At 37.7% G+C, this 17,754-nt stretch overlaps 4 protein-coding genes across 4 annotated transcripts; 3 read left to right on the forward strand and 1 right to left on the reverse strand.

The window, feature by feature from the left end:
* Window positions 1–541: 541 nt before the first annotated feature.
* On the reverse strand, window positions 542–4,304 carry nol7 (nucleolar protein 7). Its single transcript, XM_025009941.2, has 9 exons — window positions 4,200–4,304; window positions 3,819–4,070; window positions 3,498–3,558; window positions 2,923–2,978; window positions 2,806–2,831; window positions 2,635–2,707; window positions 2,403–2,524; window positions 1,406–1,483; window positions 542–870 (listed from the first exon to the last, which is right to left on the reverse strand). The coding sequence occupies exons 2-9, from the start codon at window positions 4,010–4,012 to the stop codon at window positions 800–802; spliced, it is 681 nt and encodes a 226-aa protein (XP_024865709.2). The 5' UTR covers window positions 4,013–4,070; window positions 4,200–4,304; the 3' UTR covers window positions 542–799.
* Window positions 4,305–4,455: 151 nt separating this feature from the next.
* Window positions 4,456–11,569, forward strand: LOC108246156 (cilia- and flagella-associated protein 100-like). Its single transcript, XM_017433563.2, has 13 exons — window positions 4,456–4,653; window positions 5,322–5,412; window positions 5,500–5,558; window positions 6,895–7,058; window positions 7,156–7,236; window positions 7,321–7,490; window positions 8,453–8,534; window positions 8,976–9,018; window positions 9,108–9,253; window positions 9,380–9,509; window positions 9,600–9,802; window positions 10,049–10,142; window positions 10,418–11,569. Exons 2-13 carry the CDS (start codon window positions 5,340–5,342, stop codon window positions 10,538–10,540), a joined length of 1,368 nt encoding a protein of 455 aa, XP_017289052.2. The 5' UTR covers window positions 4,456–4,653; window positions 5,322–5,339; the 3' UTR covers window positions 10,541–11,569.
* A 531-nt stretch (window positions 11,570–12,100) lies between these two features.
* epdr1 (ependymin related 1) lies at window positions 12,101–14,310 on the forward strand. The gene is made up of 3 exons (XM_017433561.3): window positions 12,101–12,412; window positions 13,449–13,657; window positions 13,911–14,310. The coding sequence occupies exons 1-3, from the start codon at window positions 12,174–12,176 to the stop codon at window positions 14,102–14,104; spliced, it is 642 nt and encodes a 213-aa protein (XP_017289050.1). The 5' UTR covers window positions 12,101–12,173; the 3' UTR covers window positions 14,105–14,310.
* Window positions 14,311–14,568: 258 nt separating this feature from the next.
* LOC108246166 (tripartite motif-containing protein 16-like) lies at window positions 14,569–16,813 on the forward strand. Its single transcript, XM_017433576.3, has one exon. The coding sequence runs from the start codon at window positions 14,648–14,650 to the stop codon at window positions 16,313–16,315; it is 1,668 nt and encodes a 555-aa protein (XP_017289065.1). The 5' UTR covers window positions 14,569–14,647; the 3' UTR covers window positions 16,316–16,813.
* Window positions 16,814–17,754: the final 941 nt, after the last annotated feature.

Consider the following 17,754-nt stretch of genomic DNA (forward strand, 5'->3'; position numbering starts at 1 on the left):
TTAATCCCAGATGATGTGTTGACCACAGATAATCCCGAAAAAAACCCTTTCTACTCACTCTGAACACAAAGGTGGAGAAAAACTGAGTGTTTGTGGCTTTTTATGATGCTTCCAGGATCTTAAAATTTAATTTCTCCTCTTTAAATCACCAACTTAACGTCTCACACATATAAAACTAATTATTGTAGCTGCATCATGTCACAGAAAGGACCTGGGTGATTTCTGTTTTAAAATGTCACAATGATCTGTTAGGTCTCAGTACGAGCTAGGGATGACTGTCAGGTACTACCACACAAAAAAAACTTTAACTTTAAATTTAATTGAGTTATAATCATGTTTGTTTGCTTAGGTTGAGGAGCTTCGTAAATCTGGTTGACTCCAAAGGTCAATGAGCTGTAGATGTTCATGACAATTACATGATTGCCTTTTAATTGGCTCTACAGTCTCAACAATAACCGTGGTAATACATTTTATTACCAAAAAAAAAAAAAAAATCTGAACTTCGATACAGTGATTTTATAAATAAAGAGCAGGTCATCTGGTTTCTGCTTATAAGTTCAAAAATTTGAACATGACAAGTTCATTTAAGGGTTGTTATGTTCTGGAAACTTTAAGGTTTTTTTTTTATTTCGCTGTAATCTTCCCCACATTGAGCCTCTTCATCGTCCCAAACAGCTGCGTCCTCCTCGTTTCTGACCGCTGGCTGTCCTTAGAAACGCAGTGAGCAGAACTCTGAGCTCTCAGGCTGCTGCGGAGTTGCTCTGCTGGCCCGGTTTACGGTTCTGATACACCACATTCATCAGGAGGGAAGCTGCTGTTTGTGGATCCACCTCTTCTTCAGCCTCTCTGCTTTGGCTTTTTCCTCAGGGGCTGCGGAAAAAAAAAAAAAAAAAAAAAATCAGAAGATTATTGTTTAAAAAGTTAAATAAATGATAAAAAGACAATTAAAGTTCACAGTGGTAGCTTAAAGGAACAATAAAACTAATAATACACTATTCAACTCATTATATGTCCTCTAACAAACTGGTTAGTCAGCATAAACAAAATCTGCTAATGATCACTTGATTTCATCACTTTGACCTGTAAACTAGAGACTTTTTTATTTCGGACTGTTTTTATAAACACAGTCACTTCCTGTACTGTTTGCACAGCTGCAAAGGATCCAATCAACCTATCAGGTGTTTGCTATGTTCTATAAATAAAATGAACAAAAAGAAGGATTAGGAGAAACCAAATTGCATTTAAAAGATAGGATGAAAATGATGAAACTTCCCTCTGAATTTTCAACAGGAGAATTATTTTAATTTTCTGTGAGCGGCTCTTCCAGTTGTTTATTTTGTGTACCTTTTAGTCTCCTGATTGATTTTATGCAATTAACAGAAATATCTATGTTTAGAGAACGTACCCCAGTCCTTTTTAACAAACTGAGCGGCTGCGCTCTTGATTTTCCCCGTCTTGTTCTGGAGGGAGAGAACCTCGTTGTCTGGAAGAAGAAAAACGTCAAACATTAATGCGAGAAGTTTAACATCGGGCTGAAAGCTGTGAATGTCCCCCATCATGTCTGCAGCAGAACGTCCAGAGAGGACGCCGCAGAGAGAGAAGACAGGACATTTCTGTAGCAAAGCTCAAATTGAGACAGATCATCGTCTTTGCAGACTTCTGCCACAGAGTGTAGCTTGCACATCGTCACTATGAACTTCCACTTTTTAACAAATCAAAGGCTGGTTCTATTTTATATTAGGATCAAACAGCTGAATATAACCTGAAAACATATTTAAGGAAAAGACTCAATACTGCTGACAAATACAGAAATGCAGCATTATTTCAGCTACATCAGACTAATAATAATCATTTTTTATTGTGAACAAAAAGACCAAATTTTATTTTATTTGCCTCTGTCCACTCAAATACAGTTTACTAATTTTCTAAAATGCGTTCTTATAGTTTTAACCAAACAAAACAGATTTATTTATTTTCAAGACAACGCCACAACTAAAATATAGCAAAAGGTCCTGAATAAAAATAAATTTATTTTGCAGAAGTTTTTAACCTTTATGTTCAAATAGGTAAACTCACAAATCTAAAGTGTCTAAAAACACACTTCAAGGTTACATAAATTAAATTAAGGTCAGACTTTAAGATCAAAATTCAGATTTGAAACAGCAAGTGTCCAATGGGATGAAAATAATAATTTAAGGTAATTATTCTTCAGTTTTTCAATTATTAGAAAAATTCAATCTGAGCTCCAGACTGTTTATAGAAATAATAACAACAGCTGATGTTTCTTCTGCAGCTGCAGATGATTTCAGCTGTTCTAGTTTTAAACGTCTCCAGGAAAAATCTACACGTCCAACCAATTTTTACATTTCAATTAGCGTTTGACGCCATCACAGTCTTCTTACTTGTGCTCCTGCAGCTTCCTGGTCCGTAGAGTCGTGACCGGATGAAATCCTCTGCTGCCTGCCGCTGGAAGGACGCCGCCTCTCGCTCCGTCACAGTCGTCACCGTGTATTTTCCTTTAAAGCTGACGCAAAAATCAACACAACTTTCATTTTAAATATACATAGTTTAGGTCAGAGTTTGACCTTCCAGAAACTTTGGGTCAACTATCAAGAGGGAAGTTTATTTACGTACTTTTTCGTTCTTTCCTTCTTCTTGTTCCCACTCTCTGCTTCTTCTTCTTCTTCCTCCCCCTTATCCTCCTCAGCTGTGTGAGGAAAAATTGAAATATGATCGGTTTCTCGTTCTAACTAAACTGTAAGGTAAATGTCTACAATCTAATATAAGAGCGAGAAGCTCCTTTACCTTCTGTTTCAGTCTGTTTCTGCTTCCTGTAAAAATAAAAACCAAATGTAACACCTGACAGAATCAGAGGAGAAAATGAGATCACGAAGCAGCAGAAAGAAACTCAAATAATCTTACTTCAAAGGAGACCAGTCGATTTCCTCCAACACTTCGTCTGGTAGGAGTTTTCTTTTCTGTGGGGAAATGAGGAGTCAAAAACTTAACATATCAGCTTGCAAACATCTCAAGAATAACAGAATCCTTTAAAAGGAAGAAGTTTTTATAATGTGGCTAATATTATGCACTTAAATGCATCCTAAAGTCACAGATTTTGTATCAAGCCTAAACTTCTGTTAAATAAACATTACTGGATGCAGAAAGGCAGTTCTGGTTATTTTCCTGAAAAATCTTACTGGGTTTTAATTGTTCCACATGTCCTGCCCTTCTTATTTGATGATTTGAGCTACTCCATTACATTCACTGTGTTTAATATGAAAAAATCTCTATAATTAGATCACAACTGGACATTTACTGAAATTACATCCAATGGGAAATGTAAGATACAGTCACAGCTCTCTCGGTGTGAGACTGTTGAGTTAAACGGTGAAAGTATTTAATTTTGCTGGAGCTGCTCTTGTTCTCATGTATGTATTTGCCCGTCATTAATCGGTGAGTTTTTGCACTAAAAACAGTTTAAAGACACAAACACAGACCTTCTGCTCCTGGAACAGCTCCTGTCTCTTCCTCCTCTTCTCCTTCAGCAGCTCCTTCTCTCTGTAAAAACATCGTTTTGGATCTGTAAATGATGTTGATGCACTGGAATACAGAGGTGTACTAAGAAACTAGAAGCCGCCAAAGTATAAAATATCACATCATAAATAAGAATAGGTAATGAAACGCGACTTGCAATGTATTTTTTTTAAGTGTCACAGAAAAATGCCTGAATGCTTCAGTTTTGAATGGAGTTCGTTGCGCCTTAGCTCAGTTAGCCGTTAGCTAACCGTTAAGCTAACCGTTAGCTAGCCATTAGCTACCTTCTGGCCGTGTCCAGTGTCTGTTTCATGCTCCGTAAAGCCCGAGCCTTGGAGTCCTCGAACGTGACTTCCTCCGGCGCCTCATCTTCACTCGACTCCAAGCACAAGTTAAAATTTTCTGTTGGTATTTTGGTGGCGGCTTTCTTTGCCGGAGAAGTCGTTTCACCACGTTGTGTCTTCGCCATGTTGGCCATCACGATGACGTCTTTTCGTCGCGCCACAATGAACACGAGAGATTTGTGGCGACACCTCCTAGCGGCGAAGAGAAGAACTACAACTTTTTATATGTTTAACGCTTTAAATATTATTTTTGGAGCCTTCACCATGCACTCCACTGATTCCTAACATTCCCCCCAGTTTTTCAGAGAATTGTAGTCTGACCTTGGGGAGAACCTACTGAGAGAATTGGTATCTATCTTTAACGTTTTCCAGTTGACAATTATTTCTTTTACTGTAGAATCCTGGTCTGGATTGGGTCTTATTGATGTAGCTTGTCTTAAATATGGTGTTAGTGCACATCTGTTTGCTCCAGATAAAATGACTCACACCTGCTGATGATCAGTGTAGTTAACCTGCCTGTTAATCCCTTTAAAAGCAGTATATGTGGACAAAGCTGCAATCCACAATGTTACTAAAACTGGCCTCTTTCTTTTTTTCATCTGTAAGTGCCCTAAAACATACTTTGAGTTTGTTGACAGACATATTTTGGTGCTCTCGGGCTCTTGCCTTTTAGCACAGAAGAACTGCTAGAACAGGAGTTGCCATAGCAACTTCTAAAGTCTAAAAATTAAAAAAAGACTAACTGGTTCGACGTTTGTCCTAAAAGACTCGAGAGGTAAAATATTTAAATCATCAATTAGTACAATATTGGTTAGTTTTTATGAAGTTATAAGTAGTAATTGCTAATATGGCAAGGCTAATCAAACATCTAACAAACCTGCTAAATTATACATTGAGACCAATCTGTGTTTTGGATTAATAGCAATTCTGAATTCACTATGCCAACATTTTTCTTGTCATATATTTCTTTAAATTTACTGTACTTTTATATTTTTTCAAGCTGGAACCAATCCAAAGCACAAATGATTTCAGATATGTTTTTGTTGTGTTAATACTGAGTTAAAATTAGGAACTGGAAAGTGACAAACTGAATTTATAAACACAAAATACATACTTTAAAATACCTCGCATATGTGTAAAACAATAAATAGGCGTTAATGTTTATCTTTATTTGTGCTCATACACAGAAAAATCCAGAAAACAGCATCTTATGAGTCTTGATGCAAAGATTAAAGTTTTAATTAAACATATTTTTGTCTAAATCAAATGTTTGTCAAAAGAAAAGAAAATAGAGATTGACTTTTTGTGTTATAAGTCAGTATTTCTGCTCACAAACCAAAGAAGTTTGAGCTGTTATAGATTAACAGATTTAAGTTTTACTTGTTTTAAAATGTAGTTTTATTTTTATCATTATTTTTTGCATTCATAATAAATTTTATGAAGGTGTCACAGAAGAGAAAGATGATTAAAACCTCACTCCTCCTCAAATCTGCACAAACCAGTCTGCAGGCAAAGATGTCTGCAACTAAAGAAGGTGAGTGAAAACAAATAAAGCAGCAATAAATGTGACAACATTTACTAAATGTTGTCACATTTAACTCATTCTGTTTTCTGTTTATAGCTGATAAGCAAAGTGAAGAAACAATCATGTTTTCTGAACTGACAAACGCAAAGATGCAGGTAAAGTTTCAGACGCTGATACATCTGTTGGTTCCTTTCCTTACTGATCCAGCTTTGTCTCTGCAGAACCAGAACCTTTTTAGCTTGTCAGCATGCATTTTGATGAAGTCCAATCTGGCTTTTCTTGTGGTTTTTTTTGGACAATATTCTTCCATGAAGCCCACCACGATTCAAAATGTGACAGACGGTGCGATCAGAAAGTGACAAATATTGACCACCGAGTTCAGCTCGAATGCTTTTGGATGTTTCATCTCATTTTCTGTTCAACTTAGTTTGAAACGTGTCAATAATGCAAGGATTAATAGTCACTTTAGAGATACCAACAAATCTGTTCGTACTATTTTAGCTCATCTTTGTAAAATCATCAACAACAAATATATTATCTTCACTATTTTCTGTTTACTTTATAAAGACATGCAGATTTACTTTAGACATCTGCTTTTAACTGAATCATTTTCACAGGAAATAAAGCATTGATTCAATGAGCCTCAAGGGGGAAAATGCAGTTTTGATTGTGATTAAGTTTCTTAAAACTGCTCAAATATAACCAATAAATGAGTGTAACAATTTTCACTTATTACCTGACTGGAACAGCTAAATCAAACTTCAACAAATTTGTTAAATTTCAACCAATTTTTACACTTGTTTTTTCTCAAACAAACTATTTTTACTCAGTTAAATCAGATAAATTCTTCATATTTAGGCTTTTAACTTCCCAAACATCTCTTAAGTCTTAAATTGGTAGATTTACTTGAACATCTAAATTAACTTTAGACATTAGAGACAATATTTGTCCTATTTAATATCAATTTATTCAAATGAAAGTGCAAATACAAAATAATATTGTCAGATTTAACAGCTCATCAACAATTACTACGACCAGGAATATTTTAATATCTCTGCCAAAATCTGATTAGTAGATAAACTCAGCTAATGTTAGGTAGATGAGTACTGCACCAAAAAACAATCTACACGTTTTTTATGACAGTTTCTAACTTTCACTTTTATTAAGTTATCAGTTTTCTTAACCCATAACAATAACGACTTATCGTCTGTTGGACACTTCAGATGTAAACATTGATGATGTTATTCCCGAGCAGATTAAACTTTAATTAACACGTTTAGGTTGCAGTTGTTACTATAAATAAGCAGCTATTGCATTTTAAAATGAACCATTTTCATTATTACCTTTACTACTTAAAATACTTGATTAAAATGTAAATAATCTTCATGGGTAATATTCAACGCTGTTCAAAGTTCCTTTTTCCACCTTTTCAGTGCATCTTTGCCTTCTTGTCAGCATGTCTCTCCGACGCAGCCATTTGTTTATTTTCAGATGCTTTTAAGGCGGTACAGGCCAAAGGTTGAGAAGATGGAAGGAGTTGTTGCAGAAGAAGAAAGAGAAGTGAGATGGTTCCAATTTGTTAGTGACATGGAAAAGGGCAGCTCAGACGAGTTTATCTCGGCGATTAAAAGAATTCCTCTGGATGTCCAAAACAAGTGAGCCGTAGTGATTTTCTTAATTTAACCGAGGCACGACTTAAAGCTTGCCTTCGACCTAAATTTGAAATAATTACAATCTTGTCTCTTTTCATAGGATTGAAAAAGCAGTCAAGACCAAACAGGAGAACATTGTTGTGATTGATCAGTTAAATGAAATAACAGCAACATTTAAAAGGTAATACTCTGAAAATTAGTAATAAAGTCAGAACTGTTTTTTTTTGTTCAACATACAGTGACAGTTGTTTGTTGTTCGTTGTAGGGAGTTTCTCAAAATGGAGGATCTTATGAGCAGACATGCTTGGTGTGGGATGATGCTGTTTAAGCAGTCACCTCTGGAGTGGCAGGAAGCCCAGAGAGCAAAGGCTTTAAAAGCTAAAAACGCTCAGAAAGAGCAGAACTCTGAGCCCGACGAGACCGCAGCGAGCAAGGGTGAGAGTGAAAGTCTTCTCGGTTTTCAGAGACTTGATAAAAGACCAGAAGAGTGTTGGTTTGCCTTTTAACAAAAACAATCTGGTCACCATCATTTATTTTTAAATGGAATGCAGTGGCTAATAAAAAATAATCCTAAACTCTTTGTATGTGAGGTTCAGGGGAGGTTAGCATGCAACTAACACAGAACAAACGTTTTAAAAATGCTTTTTCCAGAAAGCAGGTTCAACAAACTCTGAGTTTATCCGTAAACAAGAGGGGAAACTCTGAGTTTTTGATTCCAGAAAGGCTGATTATAACAACAGGAATGAACTCTGAGCATCTTCACCTTGAGATAAGAGCATGCAGTAAAAAGCCATCATCATTTTTACCTGTGTGACGTGTCTATAATAACCACTAAACCGTAATAAACGCTAACTTCATCCCTCTCAAGATTACTTTATTTAGATTTAACTAGATTATTATAGTTAGAAATACTAAGTTTAGTAAATGAGAAATAATAGATTTGGGTTATACAATCAGAAAAATGGATGCAGCAAGTTTTTTTTTACAGGAAAGCCATGAAAAAGATGGTAACTTTTGTATTTATAGGCTTGAAAACAAATAGGGAATAACTTTCATTGTTTTGTGGTGATTGGTGTATGATTCTCGAGATGCTTCGATCTGCAAAGTTATTTTTGCAAATTGATTCTCGGCTTGATGCAGAGAATTTGCTCTGATGAAAAGTGTTGTATTGGATATGAGATAAACGAGACAACTCGATGAAAACGGAAACCATTTAATAAAAATAAATCAGGTGGGAGGAGGCTGGTTAAAACCTGAGCAGGTTTGCATTCAGAGTTTCACAAAAAAATAAGGGGAAATTTTTGCCTGATCTTCTTTCTGGAATACCTCTGGTGGCTTCGTAAGTGTAAGAATGAATAATTTATTTCTGACAGTAATATTAGTGTTTGTTCTCACAGATGAGGACAACGGTTTGAAGACCAGTCCAGACGGAGCGATGCCTTCAGAGTCCACGCCGTCCTCATCCCAAGATGACTCGCTGTAAGGAAACACAAACACAATCAAAGCCCCTCAGAGTGTTGAAAGGTTTTTAAGAGTTTTGGAGATTTTAGTAGCTGTGAGGCTTCATGCTGCATCGTCTTTGGGGTTTCTGTTTGATATCCATTCAGTTATGCCTGTAATTTCTTTGAAAGCTGTTTTTTTATTTTAAACATAAGAATTGATTTATTGATGGTAGTTTTTTGTACCTGTGCAAACAATTCCAGAGTCCAAGAATGACGTGCAAAACTTGTTTCTATGCTACCTTACTGAAGAACACACTGAAAATAAAACTTCTCTGTAAACTTTACTGTCTTATTTTAACTTTAGTGCTCTAATTTTCTTTCTGTTATGTTTTTGTGTAATTTGTGCTAAAAAGGAAATCCCTACAAATAAGTCAGAGCATGATAATTTCAACTCAGTTCGATTCCTTCTGCATTTCAGGGGCACAGATTCTGTCCTGATTAGTGACAGTGCTGTGTTTGAGGTCAGGTTTTTAACATTTAAATCAAACAGTACCATCACGGTTTTTTTCCAGTGCTTTCTCAGCGTGAAACACTTTGCTTCTTTGTGCAGGAGAATCTGGAGATCTACTTCTCTGAACCCATGCAGGTAGTGGTCCTACTGCCGGAGCTGACAGATCAGATCCTGTCTCTGATTTACAACTCCTCTGAGATGGACAAAACACTGGAGCAGACGACCGAGCTGGTCATGTGTAAAATGTGAGAATCTAATCTTTGTAGAAGTGACTGATTGATGTTAAAAACTTAAAGGAAAAAGATGTGAGCAACAAACAGGCATGAAGGATGCAGAAAACAAACTCATGTAAACTTCAATTTGTGTGAAAGGAAAAAGAATGAGGAGAAACTGATCCTGCAAGTAAATCACATGAGGGACAAAGTTGACAAAGAAAGAAAGAGAGCCGTCACATTCCATAAGAATGTTCAGCTCCATAACACGTTAAAAACCCAAAACACGGTAAGGATGTTGCACTTAAGTCGACCCTCGAGATGACGTGCCCTTAAAGAGCAGATATTAGGGTGATAACATCCTTTTTCAATGATACAGGATATCCTGTTGGCCGCTCACGGTAGGAAGGTGACAAAGGTGTATTCCTGCTGCTTGGGGAAACAGCTGGTCCACCTCGGCACCTTGGAGAAGCTGTACAACATTGAGTGCCGCCTGTCAGCGTTGTTCCAAAACCTCGAGAACATCCCAGACGACATTCATCAGACTCTGCTGGCGATCAAGGACAATGAGAGGAGAACCAGGTCTATTTCCCTGACTGAAGACCACCTCTTGTAGAATATTGCTGACCTGTGTGTTATCCAGGAAATAGATTTCGTCCGTCGTTGACAGGCTTATTTTCAGACTTGATTATCCAGTTTGAAGAGATTATCAGATGTTTCTAATTGTTGTAGATTGGCTCAGCTGTGTGGTTTACACAGGAATGTGGTATGTCACGTAAAAAAAAAGAAAAAACATTTTACTTTTCTGAATGCCAACTTCTGTTCCAGACTGCGAGAGGAAAAACTCAGACTGGAGAGGGAGAAAAACATAGAAAAACTGAAAAAGTGCATGAATCGAGCATTGGGAGAGAGGAAGAAAATTGTGAGTCACTGAAGAATGTGTTAATTTGTATCTGGATTTGTTCACATTCCTGCTTGTTGTGCTATTTTATGTTGCATGCATCCTTACCTGTTATTATTACACACCACACTGTTGATGCAACATGAGCCTCAGATGAAAAAGTTGTGTTTAACACACAGCTTTGGAACTGCATAAACCTGGGAAATAAATGCACCAACTCTTATGAGTCCACAAAACAACTTTTCATTTACAATAACTGGAATGAAAAAATATGTTTTCCTTTTTCTCTTCTTTAGTCTTGGAAAAGGCTCATGCCAAGATCTATCATTGTCAAAAGGAAGAGCATGGAAACCAGCGAGCCCGATGCGCCTGAAAAGGAAGACCCATATTCTGACCTCTTCACTGAGGAGTTTGATTAGAGATTAAAGGCTTGCATTTGATGAAAACTATTCTGTCCTGAATACAAATGTTCAGCAACAGCTCTAACAAAAACAAAACAATCTGACTAAACTTAATTTTTGTGTTCAGATTTCTACGTTATGTTTTATTTCTGCTATCAAAAAAAAATTGTCCCCCCATTATGGCTTTTTACTGCTGCTCTGTAATGACCACAATCAATACCTCACCTGTAACGAGTGAGTAGTTTACAATAATATGACGCAAGCATTTATTCACACTGAGATTCCCCATTTGTGTTTATGTTAATCCACTGTCTAAAATGTCTTGTGTGAATTTAATTTACATCATCATTATAATTGTTCACGTAATTATCAATATGGCTGTCAAACATACTGTATGAAGTTGTAAGAAACACTCGTTAACATGTTTAGGAACAATTAAATACTTAATTTAGCTTGTTTAAAATTGAATGTTTCCATAGTATTCTTGTTCAGCTAATAATATACATGCAATAGCATATTTATATAAGTTGATGGAATAGTCTAAAGTATTTAAAAACTACAACAAGCCACATTTTCCTGCAAGTTTTTAACAAAGAGATAAAGTTTGAAGTGTAGTATCCTCAGAGTTGAACTTTCCACGTTCACTTTTTTACACGGTGCCCCCTGCTGGCTGTTAAAGGCAGCACAATAATGAGCTCTCAGTTCCTGCAGAAGATGATTTTTTTATTTCCTGTTAAATCAGTTTAGACAGCCATCTCCATTTCAGTAGGATTCATAATTTTTTGAAATCTTTAGTAATATTTGCGGCTCTGCCCTGATAACTCGTCCTCTGAGTTGAGCCTCTTTACATTTTCTCAATCAGCAAACATTTTCATAAAAAATGTACACCTTAAATTCTATCTTTTATGAACTCGCAGACTCAGGTACCAAGAAAACATCCCAAACCAAAGCCAAATTTCTAGTTCTTTCCTATTTTTTTAGTATTTGTAGAATTATACTTATTATCTTTCACAAATAGAAATAGTGATGATTTGGTTTAAAAACAAATAACGGTCAAGTTTTATATGCATACGAAATATAAAACAGCTGAAACTATTGTTACTATATCATATGTTTTACATTTTCAAGATATGAAAAAAGTGCAATTTTTTTATTGGCATTTTAGGATTACATAACTAAGACATCTGTAAATGAATAATAAAAATTAAATAAACACATTTTATTCATTAAAACTCAAGAAATTCCCTCGTGCTGTTTAGTGATCCTGATTGTATTTTAAAGTGGTCTCGGTCTGTGGTTCTTTAGGCTTTTTGAAGGTCTTTAAAAGTTTTTCTTTTCACTTTGGCTGCTTCTTCATCCAGTTTCTGTGCTTCTACCTTCAACTGAAAAGTACAATTAACACCACTTCAAAAGATTACAAGAAAGTCTGATTCAGTGGAAGCGACATTAAGTATTTATTTTACCTATTTAAACATTTAAATAATATAATTTGTTGTTCTAACCATGAGCGTCTCGGAATGCTTTTATTTTGAAAGCAGCCCAACACAGAACCGGAAGCGCTCCTCTCCTCTTCCTTTAAATAAGCAGCTTTCCAGCATCCCATCGTGAACAACAACAGGAGCGGCTAACGGGACTCCCAGTGGAAACAACGATGCACCGACTCCTGCTCCTGTTCGTGGCCGCCGCCGGGGTGTCGGCGCTCGGCCTGCCCCGGCTGGAGGCCTCCCCCCCGGGCGACGAGCCGTGCGTCGCCCCGCTGCAATGGGAGGGCAGGTGGGTGGTGTACGACCACGGCACCGGCAGAAACAGCCGGGCCGCCGTCTCCTATGACGGCCTGAACCACAGGATCCGAGTCCTGCAGCAGCACAAGAAACACACTCCGTGTCAGAGGTAAACACACACAGGTCAGGTGAAAACAGGAAACAGAAAGAAGGAGAGGATAAATATTTGTTCAGAATCACACTGTCTGTAAGTCCAGGTCACTGAAGGTGTAAACAATATGTTTACAACCTGCATTTGTAGGAAAAAATACAAAATAATACCAAATAAATATGTAAACACTTTAAGACAGAATGAATAAACAAATTAAAACCCATTTCCTTTGGCCTGTGTTGTTTCTTGTTGTGTTATAAAAATAATAAGTTTCATTCTGCAGCTTTTTTCATGAACAATCAGAGTCAGGCTTTATAATCTGCCAACCAAAAGTTATTTAACATTAAATGGCTGAAAACGTTCAAATTAAACCACCTCTTAACATCCTAGCATCAATTCTTAATAATGGTACAATAATTATACTAAATAATGGGACAAACGTCACAGTTTCTCACTCCTAAAAAAGTACACTTTATTTATGAGTCATTAATTTAAATCTGTGATTATCTGTCACCAACAAACTGTTTATTGTTAATCTTGTAGTTGTATTGATAATAAAATATATCATTATAAACCATCAGGAAAGTTGTGTATTGTTTTTTATTCACCCCCTTTATTTATTTAGGATGAAACTTTCCTGTTTAAAGATTTTCCTCCTTAGAATGGCTCGTTTGCTGTTTTTGCTTCAGTCGGTTGTAGTTAACCATCTTTTTTTGTTGGCTGCTCATTCTGAGTTTATTGTTTACTCAGCAGCACTGGAAGAGTAAACAAACACAAAGTCTCAGAGTTGTGAAATTCTGTCTGGCTGCTAATCAAGGACTCGTTTGGTTTGCTGAACGTGCAGCTTTTAGTTTGACCTGAGCAAAGAACAGAAACCCTTTAATGTCAATACCGCTGCGCTCAATAAAGATTTGGAAGAAAAACACATTTTAGTTGCGTTAAAAAGCAGCTTTCAGTATAAAATATGTCTCATTCTGTTGCCAAAAAGTCAACAAAGCAACTTAAATTCTGCACATTTTTTGCGGGTTCCTCTCATTTCTTTGTCTCTTTGCAGGTTTTTTGAGTACATCTACTTGTATAAGAGCATGGTGATGTTCCAGATCGACCAGAAGACCAAAGACTGCGCAAAGATCGCCCTGACGGAGGCCTGGGATCCCTTCGACATCCCAGCTAACTCCACATTTGAGGAGCAGTACTTCATCGGCGGCCCCGGGGACAACGTGGAGGTTCAGGAGTGGTCAGACAGAAAACCAGCACGCCAGCGTAAGATCAGGCAGCAGAAAATACAAACATGGACGGACAACACAATCTGGAGATAATACTTCAATTTAATTCAAAGAAATAAAGCAAAACTTGCTTTTTAAAGCATTATACACAAAAGATTTATCCAGAGTTTATGAGTCTTAAACAAGTCCTGCAGCTTATATAATATTCTCCATTATTAAAGATGAATTTAATAAAATAAACGTCTCATCCTTCTCCACTCTGCTGTAAAATCTGCTTGTCTTTCCACCAGATGAGACCTGGGTGGGTGTGTACACCCTGAAGGACTGCTACCCGGTGCAGGAGACCTACACGAGGAACAGCAGCGTCACCACCTCCACCCGTTTCCTCAGCCTGCAGCTGGGCATCAGCGACCCCAACGTCTTCACGCCGCCGACCACCTGCCAGTCTGCCCAACCCGAGAGGATGGTCGAGTTCAAGTGCTGAGGCCACGCCAGCTCTCACCTTTGACCCTAGATATGTAACTGCTGATTGAGTCCAAAATGGCTCCTCTGCTGCCTAATTTAGCTTAAACACTGAAGGCTCAGCAGCTGTGAACGAAGTACCTAAATAAAAGTGACACTATTGCTAATTCTTCAGCTGAAACTAAAATTACTTTTCATTTATGTTTAATAAATAATAACCTTGTGGAATCTGTTGTGTGTTTTACTCCTGATGTGAATAATCTTAGAACATGGTAAAGATTTGCACATGTATTTTGTCTGATCCTTCATGAGTAAACGGCTCCATCTGTCTCATGTTTGAGGCTGAAAACTATCATGTAAAGGGTTAAAGCTTCTTCCTGCTTTCAAACACTGCAGCTCCATCCAACCTGTCCACAGATCTCCTTGTTCCCTCCCCTTCAGATGGGTGTAACCAACAGGTCCTGAATGTTGGAGCTGATTGGCTTCATTCTCTCTGCACAGAGTTCAGACCAGTTTCTGTTCTGAGGAAGTGAAACTCGCACAGTCTCTGTCAATAAAACATAAAATGGCGCAGAAAGGAGATCAGCTGGACTCGGAGGCCTTTTCCTGCTCGATCTGTTTGGATCTACTGAAAGATCCAGTGACGACTTCATGTGGACACAGCTACTGTATGAGCTGTATTAAAGACCACTGGGATCAAGAGGATCATAAAGGAATCCACAGCTGCCCTCAGTGCAGAGAAACTTTTATACCGAGGCCTGTCCTGAAGAAAAACACCATGTTAGCAGCTTTAGTGGAGCAGCTGAAGAAGACTGGACTCCAAGCTGCTCCTGCTGATCACTGCTATGCTGGACCTGAAGATGTGGCCTGTGATTTCTGCTCTGGAAGAAAACTGAAAGCCATCAAGTCCTGTTTGTTCTGTCTGGCCTCCTACTGTGAGAAACACCTTCAGCCTCATTATGATTCAGCTGCATTTCAGAAACACAAGCTGGTGGAGCCCTCCAAGAACCTGCAGGAGAACATCTGCTCTCGTCATGATGAGGTGATGAAGATGTTCTGTCGTACTGATCAGAAGTGTATCTGTTATCTCTGCTCTGTGGATGAACATAAAGGCCACGACACAGTCTCAGCTGCAGCAGAAAGAGCTGAGAGGCAGAGAGAGCTCGAGGTGAGGCGACAAACAATCCAGCAGGGAATCCAGGACAGAGAGAAAGATGTGAAGCTGCTTCAACAGGAGGTGGAGGCCATCAATCACTCTGCTGATAAAACAGTGGAGGACAATGAGAAGATCTTCTCTCAGCTGATCCGTCTCATCCAGAAGAGAAGCTCTGATATGAAGCAGCAGATCAGATCCCAGCAGGAAACTGAAGTGAGTCGAGTCAAAGAGCTTCAGGAGAAGCTGGAGCAGGAGATCACTGAGCTGAAGAGGAGAGATGCTGAGCTGAAGCAGCTCTCACACACAGAGGATCACAACCAGTTTCTCCACAACTACCCCTCAGTGTCAGCACTCAGTGAGTCTCCACACTCATCCAGCATCAAGACCAAACCTCTGAGATACTTTGAGGACGTGACAGCAGCTGTGAAGGAGCTCAGAGACAAACTACAGGACATTCTGAGGGACGAATGGACAAACATCTCACTGACTGTCCCTGAAGCGCAGGTTTTACTGTCAGAACCAGAACAAGAGAGCAGAGATGAATTCTTAAAATATTCATGTGAAATCTCAATGGATCCAAACACAGCAAACAGATATCTGGTACTGTCGCTGCAGAATAGAAAAATTACAGCAGTAGCACAATTTGAGTCTTATCATGGTCCCTCAGACAAATTCACTCAATGGTGGCAGGTCCTGAGCAGAGAGAGTCTGACGGGACGTTGTTACTGGGAGGTGGATTGGAGAGGAAAAGGAGTTTCTGTAGCGGTTTCATACAAGAACATCAGCAGAGCAGGAAGTGAATCTAAATTTGGATATAATGACAAATCATGGACTTTAAATTGTTCACAAAACAATTTTACATTTTGGCACAACAACATCTCCACCTCCATCTCAGGTCCTGGTTCCTCCAGAATCGGAGTGTACCTGGACCACAGAGCAGGTGTTCTGTCCTTCTACAGCGTCTCTGAAACCATGACTCTCCTCCACAGAGTCCAGACCACGTTCACTCAGCCGCTCCACGCTGGAGTTGGAGTTTACTGGCCGGGAGTCTCTGCTGAGCTCTGTAAACTCAAATAGACTCTTGTCTGTTTGTAGCTGTGATGTGACACTTCTGTTTTATTGTTATTGCAGTTTTCCTTTCTTTATACATCAAGTCTTCTTTATATAAAAATTTAAACACAAATGGGCTCTGAATTTATTGAAATGTCTTCTTTTTTTTCCTCACTCATAAAGGTTTGATACAGATACTCAAAACACAAAAATTAAATTTATATAGTTTGTCTGTAATTACTTCCCAATTTCTTTTCCTTTTATATTGTAGAAACATTTCCTTCAGCTTCGGCACACGATGAGAAAAACAAACTGTTTGAATCATCAAGAATCATAATAAAACTCAAGAAACAACACAAAGAAGAAGACTTGTAGATCCTTTTTCCATTTTCTAGTAACTTATAGCATCTTGGAGAAAAACAGAGCAACAAATGTTCAAAGATGAACTTGAAATGTGAGTCATTAATTTTTGTATTTACCCTGCACATTGTATTTTAATTAAAAACTTTAATTTAAAACCTTTCAGTTTCAGTGTTTCTGTGAGGTTTGATTGGAAACAGTCAGTATCCTGTCTGAGGTGGACAATAAATCACAGTTTAAAGGGATTTTAAGCTGCTGACAGTTTTTACAGGAGATCCAGTGATTGCTCAAAGGTTTATTTTGAGTGTCTCGTGATGCTGGATAAGATAAGAACTGCTTAATCCTCTGCTGCACAGAGATTACCGAAAGGAAACAGGGATTCCAGGAACAAAATGTGTCTAAATATGAATTAAAATTCTGTCTTCATTTGTAGATATTTGACTGATGATAATAAATGTAGATTTAACATTTCTTCTTTTCAAAACTATGCAGCTAAATCCTGAAAGTCAGGTGGAGGCGAGCACCAGGAAGAGTTTAATTTGGGTTTTATGGACCGATTTATTGTAGAAATCATAAAGGAGAACATTTTAATGTACACATGTTAAATCATTCTTTTATATTTTTAAGTCATTGTTAATATTTTATTACAGTAAAAAAGAATTTGTTAATGCAATTCTTTTTTGAAGCAAAACTGATGATTCTTGATGTCTGCAGCCAATAACTTTCATAGAGTAAAATAAAAACATTTTGAATGATCTTTTTGTTGTAAACGAGGAGACAAAGGCTACATTTATGGCGCCACTCTTCAGTTTGCAGTATGTTTACTGTTTAAGGCAGATTTTATTCAACCTCCTGTTTTACAGCAGAAGTCAGTGCTGAAGTTTCTTTAACTTGCATTCTATCTTATAGCCTGGAGGGGACGACATCATTGATTTTAAAAATAAATAATAAAAAAATAGACTCAGTTTCTCACTTGTTTGGGTGTGTGCCTTTGTACTCGGAGCAGAAGTGAATAATAGATGCAGCCATTCAAGATGAACTATATCTACAGTCTAAAACAGCCGAACTGTAGATTTTATTTAGCCAGGAAGGGGAAATCAATCATT

The sequence above is a fragment of the Kryptolebias marmoratus genome, linkage group LG20, assembly GCF_001649575.2.
Source record: "Kryptolebias marmoratus isolate JLee-2015 linkage group LG20, ASM164957v2, whole genome shotgun sequence".
Taxonomy (NCBI): domain Eukaryota; kingdom Metazoa; phylum Chordata; class Actinopteri; order Cyprinodontiformes; family Rivulidae; genus Kryptolebias; species Kryptolebias marmoratus.

Bases quoted from the DNA above. Each gene is read 5' to 3' on its own strand.
- nol7 (XM_025009941.2), bottom strand. From the start codon at position 4,012: ATGGCCAACATGGCGAAGACACAACGTGGTGAAACGACTTCTCCGGCA. The intron at 3,559-3,818 runs GTAGCTAATGGC...ATGTTTTTACAG, and splicing joins ACACTGGACACGGCCAGAAG to AGAGAAGGAGCTGCTGAAGG. The intron at 2,979-3,497 runs GTCTGTGTTTGT...ATTTCCCCACAG, and splicing joins AGCTGTTCCAGGAGCAGAAG to AAAAGAAAACTCCTACCAGA.
- LOC108246156 (XM_017433563.2), top strand. From the start codon at position 5,340: ATGATTAAAACCTCACTCCTCCTCAAATCTGCACAAACCAGTCTGCAG. The intron at 5,559-6,894 runs GTAAAGTTTCAG...GTTTATTTTCAG, and splicing joins TGACAAACGCAAAGATGCAG to ATGCTTTTAAGGCGGTACAG. The intron at 9,019-9,107 runs GTCAGGTTTTTA...TTCTTTGTGCAG, and splicing joins GTGACAGTGCTGTGTTTGAG to GAGAATCTGGAGATCTACTT.
- epdr1 (XM_017433561.3), top strand. From the start codon at position 12,174: ATGCACCGACTCCTGCTCCTGTTCGTGGCCGCCGCCGGGGTGTCGGCG. The intron at 12,413-13,448 runs GTAAACACACAC...GTCTCTTTGCAG, and splicing joins AAACACACTCCGTGTCAGAG to GTTTTTTGAGTACATCTACT. The intron at 13,658-13,910 runs GTAAGATCAGGC...TCTTTCCACCAG, and splicing joins CAGAAAACCAGCACGCCAGC to ATGAGACCTGGGTGGGTGTG.
- LOC108246166 (XM_017433576.3), top strand. From the start codon at position 14,648: ATGGCGCAGAAAGGAGATCAGCTGGACTCGGAGGCCTTTTCCTGCTCG.